We start from the raw sequence: 15,645 nt of genomic DNA, 5'->3' as shown, positions 1-15,645 counted from the left end.
TCAGCTTTGCGTAAATTTGAACGTCTTCCATTAATGTTTAAAGTAGCAATCGAGAATGCCATAGTGTGGAATTTTGAAAAAGACATCAGTCAATTGGCCGGCTTATGGACGCAGTAGTTTCCTTGCTTTCAAAATCCACTTCCTCAGACGAAACATTTGTGGCTCAGTCATGCCAAACTGCTCAGAATGAAGGAGCAGCCACTTTGCAGATGTAATAAAACTGTGCATGTCTGGAAAGGAGTCTTGAATTTGAACATGTCTCTTCTGGAAGGTGTGCTGTAGAAACTTTATGATCTCCTGGGGGGCACAGTCAGAACACCCTCTGGTTCCTGAAATAAGCCTGGATCGTTTCAGACTTCAGTACTATCACCAGAGGCAAACGACGAGGCCCCGTCAGAATCATAGTCTGATTGGTGATACATACTTGAACCATGCACCACAGGTGGAGCAGGCTTTTCCATTTCTGCTGGGAGGGAGAAAGCCGTTACTGAAGCAGAACACGCACGCTCCACATCTGTAACGTCTGGAGTTGTCTGGAACGCAGATGTCTCAGCCACTATGCTTTTGGAAGAGAGAGGGACCAACATAGGTTCACTTTCAATGTCGATGACATCAGCAACCACTGAGGTGGTCACAACTACTTATTGGGGCACAACACCACCCTCTTGTTCATGCTCGTGCTCATCCCGTACATGATCAGGAGCACCGTCAACATCCACCGGAGCTAGAACTGCAAATTTGTTTCCCATTTCCAAAGCAGCGAGAGAGCTGGCTGTATCTAAATGAGAGCCGTGTCATTTGTTCGATGGCGCAAGCTTTTTGGAAACGCTCACAATTACATCATGACCGTTGATGTTAGGACGCTTGTTTCTTCGGGAGTGAACAGTGACAAAACCCTCGTCGTCTACTTGAGATTCTTTAACTTCTGCATTTGTTTTCCAGGGCTGATTCCAGTAACTGTTTGTTACTTGCAAAATTGAAGATTTTTCAAGTATTTTGGTTGGTCGATTTTGTTCTTCTGTCTGTCTGTTTGTTTGTCAATTCCCTCCATGTCACAATTCTAAACCGATTGTCATGAAACTTTACCAAATTGTAGAGGTAGTCTCAACTGAGAAGCCCATTGAGTTTGAGGTCAAATTTTTTAAATCGTCATTTTTCATCCGATTGACTTGAACGTTGAATATAATTTGCAGATTGTGTCAATAAATTGGGAAACCACCTATTTTTGAGGTTACAAGGTCAAAAGTCAACTCAAGAGCAAACTTCTAAAATCATTAAATTTCATCTGAAAAATCGTCAATTTTTATCCGACAAACATGAGCTTTGACTGAGATTGTCAATTTTAATCTTAATGAAATGGACAATTTGATGTATAGATGGCAACCTTTGGAGAGGGGGGGGGTGGATTTTGCAAGTATCTTGCTCTGCACAATGTCTTTTTCTTGTTTGTTTGTTTGTTTTAACAATGGAGGAGAGCACGGACAAGAAATCATATTTGAGACGTATGAGAATAAGTTAAGGAACAGGCGAATTTGAAAGGGAAAGAGGAAAACACACTGGCATGCCGTCTGGTGCACACTGATCTGCGTCCTCAGCTATGCGACGTGGATCCATACACTTGCATTGTGTTCATGATACGATCGTTTTATGATTTTGTTGAACCACCCACTATCCTTGTTTCCATTATTCTTCCTGTTTAACTAGTTAATATACCAAAAATCTGCGTGAAAAAAAAATCCCCGTCTCATCTCGGTTCTAACTCTTTTTCTCCAACTTCAAGCACCGTCTTCTCATCTTGTCCTATATCACTGCCACAAAATTCCACGATTTCAATCGACTCTGTCAATGTCTTTGGCAGTCATGCTTTTGATAGTCTTGAGTCCATTCAAATTGTTCTTCACCGAACGTTCGCCAGTGCAGTTCCTTCCATTCCACCATGGACAAATATACGGTTATTCCTTTCCATTCTGACATTATGGCTTTCAGCAAGTACGGTATCCCTATGGTGGTACCATAAACCGGGGACCCATCTCCGAGCATTAGATGGGGGATGTTAAAGATCCCTCGGTGTCTCACCAATAGTCGGCGAGTTATCACCTGAATCCTGAACAAATTACAAATTCCTATCCAAACCTACAGGGGACATTGCATCAGTGATATCACCACGTCCACAGAGATGAAGAAACCAAGGGATTGAACTACAACTGAATCCTGGTGCAATATATGCATCCGTTAAATAAATAAATCCTGAGATTCCAATTTACTAATATTCCCCATTTTTGAGACATTTTTCTACCCACTCCACTGGACTGTCCTCTTTACCTTTAACCAATCTACCACATAAATCAACATATTAAATTGTTAAATGTAATTCTTTAAATAATCACAATGAAATACACAATTTGGTGGATGTATGTCTGTCTGTTTTTTGACCGTGATACATTTGGTCGTTACTTATCCAATCTCAACTAAACTTCGCAGGAGGACCAAGGGTCACACGACAGAGGTTGTAGTGACTTCATTTGCCACCCACCCCGAGGAGGTTTTCTGCCTTGTGCGAAGTCCGGTGAAGGTGTATATCTGTGTCAAGTTAGCTAATTGTGGCATTTTCCCAAGGCCGCTTATAATAACAAAAGCAATAACAGCACGTATGATAATTACATAATGTTAATGTTATTACGAAACAATATTAATACCAATAATATCCCCTCTCCCCAAGGGGTTTTTTTTCCTTGGCCAAATGCTGTGTTATGTGCATAAATAGCTTATCGTGGCGTTTCGAGGGGCACCCCAGCCAGAAGTAAAAAAAAATTATAAACCACCAACACATTTGATTACATTTTTGGACAGCCGCTACTGCTGTTTAACATTAAACTGAAAGAAATCTGGAGGAATCTCGACATCCTTGAGTCATGATATGCTTATCGCGTCCTTCACAGACGAACAGGCCCAAGCGTAGATGTACTGTAATCTATATACCCCAGAGAGGAGAATAACATGACACTTCCTGCCGTTAGGAAAGTGGGGAGTGGGTGTACTAGTTTAGATATACTTTCCTATTTAATGTCATTAGATCAATAATTGGGAAGGATAACCTTCTTTTTTTTTACCCTTCACTATAAGGAGGGATCAGGCTGGCAGGATGGCCTAGAGGGATGCAGAGCCAGCTCGATGCTGTCTCGCCTGGGTTTTAATCCTGACATGGCTAAATACTTTCATCCTGGTGTTTCACAGGCAGGGCACTTCATCAATGTGTGTGCGCCATCCCTGTGATGGACATTAAACTGGACATCCTGTCTGCTGGCATTAGTTGTTGGATGTTAAAGATCCCACGGTGTCCTTCATGAAGAGTAGGTGAGCTATCGCTGGCATCCTGAACAAATTCCAAATTCTTGCCACAACTACTGTTGGGAAGGCAATGGCAAACCACCTGGTATAACCCTTGCTCAAAACAATGGATCAATAAATTCAAACTTTTATTTTAATCAATTTTGGATTTAAAACTGTTTAAATATTTGGAGTTAGAAAATCAATTTTTGTTCCAAAGCTATTTACAGCTTTTGAGCTTTTATTTCAAATTAATTTAGATTGTAAAGCTATTTCCAGCCACCTGAAATCGACAATTGGCATTCACCAGGTGAAACCATTGTAAGAGCTATGGCCAACTGTTTATTTGCCAACTGAATTGGGCAATCATCACGTTAATGTCGCAAACACCAACTGGAGTGGGCAAAAGTGGGAATACAGCACATTAAGTGGGTAATCACCAGGTCAAATGTGCATTTCCCAACTGAATTAGACAATTTCCCAGTGAAATATACAATTTCCAGGTGAAATGGAAAATTGCCATATGCATTTGGCAATCAACAGGTGAAAAGATTGTAAGAGCTATGGCCAACTGTTCATTTTCCAACTGAATTGGGCAATCACCACTTTAATGTAACAATCACCAACTGGAGTGGGCAAAGGTAGGACAACAGCACATTATGTGGGCAATCATCAGGTGAAATGAGCAATCCCCAATTTATTTGGACAATTTCCAGGTGAAATGGACAATCGCCATCTGAATTGGGCAATCACTTGGTGAATTGGGCGATTTCCAGGTGAAATGGGCAATTTTCACCTGAAATGGGCAATCTAAATTTGGCAATCACCAGGTGAAATAGACATTCGTTATCTGAATTGGGAAATCACCAGGTGAAATGGCGACACCAGTCACTCAAGCAGTTTGACTCCCGTCTTGCTAAATGCACGTACCTTTCCACACACGTTGCAAGTAAAGTGTCGGGGCTTGCTCGAAATGGCATTACTGGAGGTGCTGTGCACATTCCCAGGGGTACATAGCTGGGTGGCACCCCCTGCTCTGGCTATGAGGGGGGTGGAAACCCCCTCCTTGGACAGCTCGGAGGTGTTGAGCGGCTCCAGACGTCGTCTCTCGCTCATGTACATCTTGGTGGGATTGGAACGGTGAGAAACCAAAGATATATTTTTGATAATTTCCGAAATAAATTAACAGTAACAATTTTGAGTATGTGGTGGTGTTTTTTATGAAGTTATTCACGTGATTTTGTTGACGTGTGGAAAACAGGTTATGGTTCAGGTGCCATGCTCACTCATCCAATGAGATGCCAAACTGAATTTTACAATAAAATAATCTTTACTAATAAAAGGCAATGTGTGTGTGTGTGTGTGTGTGTGTGTGTGTGTGTGTGTGTGTGTGTGTGTGTGTGTGTGTGTGTGTGTGTGTGAGTGTGACAGTATTTGTCTCCTCTTTTTTTTTTTTTGAAACACCACTTTTGAAGATAATTAACAGCCTTATTTAATTATATCCTTCATCAGGTGATCCTCGGCCACCTCGCTATCTGGCGTCTTAAGGGGTTTCCTGGGTAACCTCATTGGATTCTGATTCCACCATGTTTTTTGGCCTGCTCAACCTTTCCTTGACTTGGAACAGGCCGCAATGATTTCTTAATGATAAAGTTTTTTTTCTCATTCCCCACTCATATCGAATGCCTGTTCATCGTAGCTATGAATCGTTGTGTACATCGCTTTTGTAAGTACAATAAGTTTTCAAATTAGGAGCTTGGAGAGATTTCATCCATTAAATGAGATGATTTCCAATGATCTACTCTCACTAATTAAAGTAGATAATCGAAATATTATTTTGGTTTCTCGGATCGGATATCATCCGGACTAAATAAGTGTTGAAATTTGTTGTGAAATTTGATAAGTTGAAGAAATAAAGAGTCTTATAACGAAGAAGATATAACTCTTTACTTTAAGCAAGCAACGCGTTGTTCCCTCCTTCATACATACACAAGAAAATGTGTAATTTCCAAAGCATTAAACTGATCTTTTTCAACTGTTTTGAGAATTATATTGAGTGAACAAATTTACCAGCTTCATTGAGCTGTATGATTCAATGCATTCACTGCAAGACCTCTCACATCCTGTCCCCCAGAGGGACTGCTGATCCATAGCATCTGCCAGATTTGTGTCGATATTTTCGGATGTTGCACGATGTGCCCCACAGGGAATCCAAGCAAATCTGGTTAAAAAAAAAACGGAGGTTTAAAAAAAGAGTTATCAAGTTTATACGGACCGCAAACGATGTACCACATGACGTGTGTACGGATGAGCAGGCAAAATGGTGGATTTTCTGCAAGGTTTATTTCAGGAGCAATTGAACTTTGCAATATCTCCCGGGTTGCTCTGCATTATGCTGCAACTCTTTTGTGGATAAAGTCATTTTATTTCATTCATTAATTTTATTTCATAAACTGTTGCTTGTGCGGTGAAGCCGGGCTTTAAAGTTAAAAGGATCCTTTTTGGTATGCAGTGACAGCATGGCCAACCTTCCTAATCCACCATTTAATTGAAGTGCTTGCAAGAGTGCTTAAGCCACTTTCTAAGTGCCCATTGTCGACAGCAGTGCCATACTACGTCTTTCTGAGCGAATCGTTCACTCTCTGCCGTCGCTTTTGCTGCACCATGTCATTCGAGCTAGTGGTTCGTGCTCCGTCACCCTGAGGGAGTGGTTTGTGCTCCGTCACCCTGAACAAGTGGTTTGTGCTCCATCACCCTGAGTGAGTGGTTCCTGCTCCATCATCCTGAGTGAGTGGTTCGTGCTTTGTCACCCTGAGTGAGTGGTTCATGCTGTCACCTTGAGCAAGTGGTTCATGCTCCATCACCATGAGCGAGTGGTTTGTGCTCCATCACGCTGAGCGAGTGGTTTGTGCTCCGTCACCATGAGCGAGTGGTTTGTGCTCCGTAACCCTGAACAAGTGGTTTATGCTCCATCACCATGAGCGAGTGGTTTGTGCTCCATCACGCTGAGCGAGTGGTTTATGCTCCATCACCCTGAGCGAGTGGTTCGTGCTCCATCACCCTGAGCGAGTGGTTTGTGCTCCGTAACCCTGAACAAGTGGTTTATGCTCCATCACCCTGAGAGAGTGCTTCATGCTCCATCACCCTGAGATAGTGATTTTATTTGTGCTCCGTCACCCTGAGCATGTGGTTCGTGCTCCATCATCTTGATCGATTGGTTCCTGCTCCGTCAACCTGAGTGGTGAGTAGTTTGTGCTCTGTCACCCTGAGTGAGTGGTTTGTGCTCCATCACCTTGAGTGAGTGGTTCGTGCTCCATCACCCTGAGCAAGTGGTTCTCAGAAATAACACCCGATTTCCAAGCCTTTGCCGCATTAACATGTTTTCTAAATTACCGAGGGAAATTTTCTCTCCTCATGCAGCTGTTTATAAAAAAAATATTGTTTGGAACATATCCCTGAAACGTCTACATAAATGCAACGTTGTTTTTCGGTGAAAGCTACTCAAGGTTTCTGGGTTGTATACAGTACGTACTGTAGTTGATAATCACACTGACTCCAACCTGCCGATTCCCGAAAAATTGCCGATATTGGCCAATCGTGTGTGTGTGTGTGTGTGTGTTTTCTTTCAACATAACATATTCTTTCTGCTAACTCCCCTACCCCCAAGCTCTCTCCCATCCTTGCTCTACCCCCTCCCATGAGAGTGTAGTACCCTCCTCCCACATCTCTTCTCTCACTCTCCCGTACCCTCTCTCTGTTTGTTTCTGTTTCTGGACATGTCTGGGCGGTGTTTGTCTCTGGACATGTCTGAGCGGTGTTCGTCTCCAGACGCGCCCGGGTGGTGTTCGTCTCTGAATGCATCCGGGCGGTATTTCTGTCTGAACGGGAGTTTGTCTCCGGGCCGTGTTTATAGTATGACCTGTAGAAAATGGATTTCAGACATTATTTTGTTTCCATCTTCACTTTAATTCCATGCAGAATCATTTTGATGAGACAGTATGAATCGTAATTAACGCTCCACTGCACGTCTGCCTTCCCTTCCTCTCACCTCCACACTGTCTTCCCTTCCCCCATCCCTCCTCACTTCCCCTCCCTCCTCTCTCTCCTTTCTACACCACCTCTTCACTCTCCCCACGCTCTCTCCTGCACCCCTACCCCTCTCTCCCTCTTCCCCACTCCTCTCTCTATCTCTCCCCCCCCTCTTTTTCTCCTACCCCCTGCCCCCTTTCGTATTACCGTCAGCGAAGAGACGGGTGATATTTGCTAGTAAATAATAAATAAGAGTTCCCTTTCAAGGAACTTCAACACAGGAGGCGACCAAAAGGCCCATCAAACCTTTGCAATGGTTGTCAACCTTTGGTAGTTTGTCCATGCTGTAACCTTTATAAACGCCGAGCATAAAGCTAGAAGCAGCATGTACTATTTTTAATGTCTTTGGTATATGACTCGGCCGTGGTCGAACCAAAGTATCTAGATTTCGATTGGGATTCTTCTCTGCCCGTATGGATGACATTTGTCAAAACGTACAGATTGAGGGCATATACATACAGTACAAGCCTTCCAAGCAAGATAAATTTGGCCACGTCTGTGTCGAAACACCCAGGCAGTCAATTCCAGGAAACATGACTGTTAAAAGTTCCACGGAAGGATAACATTAAATCTTTGCCAACATTTGGACTGTGTGTCTGTTTGTTTGACAATGTCATGAACATTTCCAAATTGACATTTTAAACGCCAAATTGACATGGACAATGGTGACAAACATCACCTAACGTATAGGCAAAAATAGAAACCTTAAAGGAATGTTGATAATTCAATAAGTGGAACTTATTTGCTTAAAATAAGGAAAAAAGGGGAGTTGGTTTTCGTGAATTAAATAAGCATGAACAAGGTACTGAAAGCATGTGGGGGAGGGTAATGAGCAAAACTTTGTCTTTACTGCTCCGTCTAAAGGAGTCTCAGTGCATTTGATGTGGAAACTATGTAGAAAGTCAACAACTGAGGATGCAATGACCGATGAGGACTACATAAGCCAAGTAACCTCAGTAAGAGTGATGGAGGCCGAGTGCAGGGGAGAGGGCAGAGAAGGCATTAAGTTTGGGGATCCTGTAGAAAACGCACCTGTGGGTTGGAGAACACAAAACACAGATACAAAATTAAACGTGTGATGGAAACCTCGAAGTTTTAACACAGAAAATTTTGTGCAAATTCACAAGAGAAAAATTCAATACAATTCAAAAACAGCCATTGTAAAATAGGACTTTCAGGATGGCCTCAACTTTAAAGATACATACACTCACCTAGTCACCTCTGTACTGTCTAGCCTGGGTTCGAATCTCGACCCAGCTCTAAGCTGTCATCCTGATGTTTCACAGCTAGGGTAATTAATCATTGTGTGTGCCGTCCCTTGAATGGATGTTAAACTTGGTGTTCCTTATGCCAGCATTATGAAGTGGACATCATGAGCAATATCAAGGTTGTTTTGTAGGATTTGCACTGGTGGAATAGATTTTTGTCTTCAACATATGTGGTGACATTCAGCCTGCTTTGAGGAGATTCTTCAGATACTTGTTAGCATGTTCTGTTCCAAAAAGTTGATATAACACCAGCTGAAATCCATGAACTTTAAAACCTCTTGAACTCAGCTATCCAAAACCCTTTCCGATAACGTGTGGATCATTCGTGTATGTGAAGCGGTCATTGGGTGAATAGCTGACAGACATCTTTATTACATGGACAAATATATACTGACAAAGAAGAAAGTAAAATTGTGGGGACAGGCTTTCAAAACGTATGCCACAAGGCAACTATACAGCTGGAACAATAACAGCAACAACGACAAAAGTATGGCTTTGGAGCATGAAGATGGTGGCGTTCTCCTGGCGAAACAGACAGATTTTGACTTCAAAATCCATCCAAGTAAAGTCGGGGAAAGTTCAAAAGTGTCGATGGCAAAAAAGAAAGTCGCCATGAAGTCTATGAGACCACAGAAGCATCGACAGCAGCACACAGAAGGGTTTGGCTGATAAAATCTACCCTGAGAGCATCTAATACTCTGTATAAAGCTCTTTCTAACCACCCACTCACTGATATAAAATAATGCTTCCTACTTTGTAGGTGAGTTATAAAGTTTAAATTTTGCATATTGATGTAACTCAATCACACAACTCTCTGTGAATGAAAATATCCGGAAACAAAAGTCGGCCGGTGGAGCCTTGCTTCCTCCACCGGGACAGGGGCAGAGCTTGGACTGTGTTTGTGGCTTTCACTCACTCAGCCGCAAGAGGGGTGGAGCTTGGACTGCGCATAAAGAAAGAGCTCGTGCTGCTCACTCATACTTCATTTTAATATATATATATATATATATATATATATATATATATATATATATATATATATATATATATATATATATATATATATATATATATATATATATATATATATATATATATATATAGAGCAGATGACCTGGTTACACCAGGCTGTTGTGAGGGAATTTGTTCCCAATAGAGTGTGGAATATTTAGGGAGTTTTCTACGAATATAGACAGGACAGATAACTTTTGACAGCATAACACTCACTAACTGTTCAGACTGCTGAGATTTCTCGGTGAAGTAAATCGACAAAAAAGAAATTATATGTTGGGTGGAATTGACTGAATAGTTTGTCGCTATGTTACTTTTTACTTATGTTAGGTGTGTGAAACAGCGATTCTGAGCCTATACACCATTCTGTGTGCAACCTAGCCACAAAAATGCACATAACTCAAAGTTGCATGAATATCGATATTTTTAGACCTCCCCATGCACTGTTCTGACCCAAGAGCTGTTAAAGGAGGTATAATTCAGCATTATATGTGATGTAGTTATAACGTTTACCTTGTTCAGACACATTTGTGCAACTTGCATTTATCTATATACTCGTGGGGTATGCTTACACCTTTTATCGGATCACTCAGCTGCATTTGATTTTTCATTCATTTATTTTCTTTCATTTATTTATATTTTAATTTACGGATACTCTCCGATGGTTCTGTGATTTTTCCTGGTGTATCGACTTCGATGTCCGTCGGCATACAAAATTACCATGCTTCCACATTGTCACTTATATATTTTCACTTATATATTTTCATTTATTATCTTGCCAAAACGAAGTTTTTGCAAGATATGTTAGTCAGCTTGTATGTTTTTTTTTGTTTGTTTGTTTGTTTGTAATCATGTATAAAAAATTCTGCAGAGCACAGTTATCATTGGAAATTTTTGTAACTTCGCATATCAGAGGCCTATAGAGGTCCCTTTCAGTGCATAAAATTTTGAAGGTCAAGGTCAAAGGTCAAGGTCACTTTGTCGCAAATCAGGGGAGTCGACGAAACCCTTATTTTTTGAGTAATTTTGATCGGATCGTCTTCAAACTTCATGGGAATATAGTTCATCGTCTGGCGCTCAGCTGATTAATTTTTGTTGGCGATTGGCCTTGACCTTCATGGTTAGCGCCTAAGGTCAAACATATTTGACCCCAAGGTCAAATTTTCAAGTTTTAGGAACCATATCGTGCAGTACCTGAAATTGAAGACCTCGATGAGTGCTTTCTAGATATGTCAAGCTTGAGACATTATGACGTCATTTGGTGACGTTATGAGGCAAAAGCATATTTTTCATGGTTACTCTGTAGAACGATTCTCATCGGAATCTCTCGTAGGCAGATATTCCTCAAGGAGTCGCTCCTGGTGGATAGCAGCTCTGTTCACCTCAGTGTGACCTTAAAGAAGTCACACGTGGTCACCTTTTGGCAAGATATGGGTCACCCTGCGGGTGACATTGGTTTATTTATATTTTCATTAACTGATGCTTTCCAATGGTTCTGTAATTTTTGACGGTGTATTTAGTTTGATGTCCATTGGCTCGCAAACTAGCAGCTTTCTAAGTCACCCCGAAGGTATCGAACATTAACATCAGTCAGTGAGTCAATGAATCGGTGCATTAGAATGAGATATGTATATATATATATATATATATATATATATATATATATATATATATATATATATATATATATATATGTATATATTTGAGATATAGAATAGAGATTTATCTGCTTGCAGAATGCAAACACAATCTGCGAGTAATTATATATAATTGCAATGACACATGTAAAATAATTTATACGACTATATGGAGTAGTTATGGGCTGCGACGATCCATGCTATTGCTGTTGGAGACATTCAAGCTCTTTTCTTTGGGTCAGTTCAAGACATCGTCCTTCGACTGTGAACATGTTTTTAGGAGGTTCCAATTAAATCAAGACCACCGAATCAAAATGACCGACATTATTTTCAGGACGTGGGTAGAATGTTTCATATTTTACTCACATGTCTAGATTTTCCTTGTATCTTTCACTGAAGGTAGAAGCACATGAAACTGCAAATAATGCAAGTGACCATTTTCTCAAAGACTGTGCAATCGTTTAAGATATTTTTTTTTGTGCAGAAGGAAAGTCACAGCAGAGCAAGATGATGGAATGGATGGCGATTAAACCGATATTGGAGCAGTAAAATGAACAGACACTGATGGGAAAGAAAAGGCTTTGGCAGGGATAAAAATGGGAAAGGGAAAGGAGGAAGAGGTAATGTGGGAGTGCGAGAACAAAAGACGACAATGACACAGTGGTGGCCTGCCACTTTGAAGCACTAAAGAAAAAGAGCTATATTAGATGAACACAGGGAGACAGATCCAAAAGTGATGGAAATGGTGTGCAAATGGATGAAAGTGAACAGAAAGCTTTGACTTTGGAAAGTTAACAAGCAAGGAGGTGGTCACTGGAACAAGCAATGTTAAAAATAAGTTTACACGGAAATGATGATCCATTGAGACCCCATTCAGGTCAAATAGACTTGAGGACATGCACCCTCCAGGGTTAAAAGGCTCTAAACCAGTGTTTCTCAACCTTTTTTGTCCCACGCCCCACTTTGATTTTCAAAAAAATCTTTTATACCCACCATGATTGGAGACACTACAGTATATACCACATATGTATTCAAAAGGCTTTATTAAAACTTTATTGCAAATTTTATTCAATTGCTACTCACTTCAATGGGAGCCCTGCCCTTGATGCTGGCTGCAGATTTGTTTGATTCGAGGAACCAATTTTGTCAGTTTCAGCCTTAAATCACCACATTTTGTGATTTCCAGTCGATTTCTCTTAGCTTGCAGCAAATCGTAACAACACTAAATCCACATTCGACTAAATATGATGATGGAAAACTTATCAATACTTCCCTTGCCAAAGTAGTCGACTTTGGGTATTTCTTTTCGCTCTCCTCAGACAGCCACATCATGGTTCATTTGATCTTGAAAAGAGTTTTGAATCCTCATGCCTCACCAAAATACTGCCATGCCCCACCTTGAGAAACACTGCTCTAAACCCTACAGGTTTAAGGCCCGGTCACACCTTGACGTTTTAGCCAACGTATGCCGATTTTTGAATTTTTTTTCTAAAACGCTGGCACACGTTGAATACGTTATGGGTAAGTTTTGATAACATTGAGAGCACGCTGAAAAACACTGCCATACATCGTTGTACGCTGGCTTTAAACGTTGTACTTTTCGGTTGTCCTCAAATTTTTGAAGGAAATTGAAATTGATGCTTGAAATGCTCATGCTTGAAATTTCACGACGTATGCCGGCGTATGACTCACACGTTCCGCTACACTGGCCACAAGTTGTATGCACGGTCTACGATCGTTGACAGACGTCAACACATGCTACTTGTAAGTTAATCATAAGTTGAGACACGCCGAGGTAATGTTTAGCGTACCCGAAACTTATTTCTAACCTATGATTAATGTGTTGTTGGCACGTTACGCGATCGTTGCCACACATCGACAGACGTTACTTTTAAGTTACTCATAGGCTGAAAGACGTCGGTATAATGGATCGTCCTTGCGTCAGCGTCCACGGCCACGGCCAGGACACTTATTTGCAGCATTCTTCAAACTTTTCTTCGGCATGACGAGGATGTTCACACTTCGATGTCTAGCTTGGCTATGATTCCAATTGTCCATCGGCAGCGTCTATTTAAAATAGTCGAGTTTGAGCGTTTTAACACGTTCAGAAGAAACGCTTCAAATTTCAAAACCTCAGCGTCAAAAAACAAAGGCGAGTGACAGCAATTTAAATCGTTCATTGTAAACAATGAAAATGGCTGAGTGGTACCGTTTAAAAGTCGTTGAGTGTAAAAAAAATCCAATTGTTGAGCGCAAGGGTCTACTTTCAATAGTGGAGATGCAGCCATTTAAATCGTTGAGTGGCAGCCTATGAACCTACCCGTGGACACGCGGACGCAAGGAGGATCCATCATAACCCACACCCTCCCCCTCACACTCACCTACTACTGCCAACATGAACAAACTACTACTAATACTAATACTAATACTGATACTAATACTGATACTGCTGACATGGACATCGACTCAAAAAGGAACTCGAAAACACTGTTGGGTTCCCCTTTTATGAGCAGCATTTTTATATACCAATTCCCAAAACCGCTGGGAACACGTCTTTATATGGCAGTTGTAACCTAGAAACACGTTCATTTTTTTTTTTTGTCGACCGGAAGACGTCATTGGAATACGTCTACATACGTCGATGTGTGTTGGGACTACGTAAAGAATTGGTTCAAAGCACGTCAAACATAAGTGAGAAATAAGTTTCGCGTAAAAAAGACATTACCGCGACGTGTTTCGACTTATGAGTAGCTTATAAGTAGCGTTTGTGGACGTGTGTAAGCGTCCACATATCATGTGTACAACCTATCCCCATCGCATGCGGAGCGTGTGTCATACACCGAGTACGTCGTAAAATTTTGAACATGTTTAAAATTTCTTGACGTACTCTACTTACTACGACGTATGATAGCGTACTTTAGCGTTCTATTCACGTATACCAAACTTACTCATACCGTATTTGACGTGCCCCAACGTTTTAGACACATTTTTCTTAGGTCAGCATACGCTGGCAAGATCGCCAAGGTGTGACCGCGATGTTGACACTTCCATTTCTACGGCAGTTATGATTCGAATCGTTGTGCGTCAGCCTTTTAATAGGCTACGTCACGACATCGTCGGCGATGCGTGCAATGCGCTATGCCGAAGTTAGACTATCGTTGGGCATCGGTTGTGTCGGCCGACAACAGGTTCAGCATTCGTTGGTATAAGTTATCTATAACACAACGAAACGTTCTGTGTCCATTACTAATATGTTATGCATACGACCAACTCGTTATGAATATGTCCGAATCTTAAAAAAAAAAAACATCAAAAGTTCAATGTCAGCCAGCGTTTTACATACATTTTAATACGTTGCCATCGCTGGCTAAAACGTCAAGGTGTGACCGGGCCTTTAGAAACAGACTGGAGAACATGATTTGTGGCTTGCCAACTCCAATAAGTCAAAAGTACATTCACCTGTTGGACACAGCCTTATCTGCAGTGTGTTCTGTTTCTTAATGTTCCATTGCTTACAGGCCTCGGCAGTTAGTTGTGTGTCACATTGTTGTTGTTGAGGCTACCCCACATTGAACGTTTGCAGCATTGCAGATGTGCTCACCTTTGAAAGGTACTGATGGTAACGCCTGCGCAGATGTTGCCAGGTGCCAGAATGTACCGAGAGATGTGTGGCTTGGCAAAGCTCGTGGCCGCACGAGTTTTGCAGGTGGTGCAAGTATGCACGTTGGTAGCAACGCCTCGACACCCGGCCTGCTGTGACTCAAGGATGCTGCAACGGTCCTTATGTCTGGCCAGTTGCAGGGCTCAGCATTTTCGCACTTGTCCTCTATCCTTGTGCAGTGAGCTGCGACCATGTTAGAGCTGTTTGTTACGTCACTGCGATGTTGGGCCGGAGGATAGATGAAGGTAGTGCCCCGTGTGGAGTGCGCCGGGGCTGCCATGATGCGTTCAATGGAAAACGTTAGAGCTTTATGATGTGACGCCATTGTTTTTGTTAAGAACAGACACTTGCTGTTGCCTTAGCACCCACAAAAGGAGAGTTCCCTCTCCAAATCAAAACAAAATGTGAAACGTCCTTCGTCTTTTCAGTGACATGTGGAGATGTTCAGATCCTGTTGCCGTTCCACCACATGGCTACCTGCTGCAAGGAGTAAATAATTCGCCGAAGAAGGTCTGACAAGCATAGCCGACAAAACGACTCAATATCACGAAGGCTTTTTGGCTTTATATGACCTCACTTCTGCAAGCACCGTCTTTGTGAACCCCTGCCTCAGAGACCCAATGGGCAGGTCGAGATGTGGTGGGTATGCATT

The 15,645-nt window shown here is 41.7% G+C and overlaps 1 protein-coding gene across 5 annotated transcripts in view; it reads right to left on the bottom strand.

Annotated features, from left to right (window-relative positions):
- Positions 1–15,645, bottom strand: part of LOC147008808 (uncharacterized) — a 122,405-nt gene that overhangs the window by 12,525 nt on the left and 94,235 nt on the right. For all 5 annotated transcript variants that reach the window (XM_085863541.1, XM_085863544.1, XM_085863542.1 and 2 more), the window contains 3 exons: positions 14,934–15,645; positions 8,369–8,448; positions 4,258–4,449 (listed from right to left, as the gene is read on the bottom strand). The exon at positions 14,934–15,645 is cut by the window's right edge and continues 6 nt beyond it. In XM_085863541.1, coding sequence (XP_085719667.1) covers positions 4,258–4,449; positions 8,369–8,448; positions 14,934–15,318 — 657 coding nt within the window. In that variant the 5' untranslated portion in view covers positions 15,319–15,645. The remainder of the gene's footprint in view (positions 1–4,257; positions 4,450–8,368; positions 8,449–14,933) is intronic.

The sequence above is a fragment of the Eptatretus burgeri genome, chromosome 18, assembly GCF_056783735.1.
Source record: "Eptatretus burgeri isolate ZD-2024b chromosome 18, Ebu_testis_v1, whole genome shotgun sequence".
Lineage (NCBI taxonomy): Eukaryota > Metazoa > Chordata > Myxini > Myxiniformes > Myxinidae > Eptatretus > Eptatretus burgeri.
This window is presented reverse-complemented; position numbering and strand designations above follow the sequence as displayed.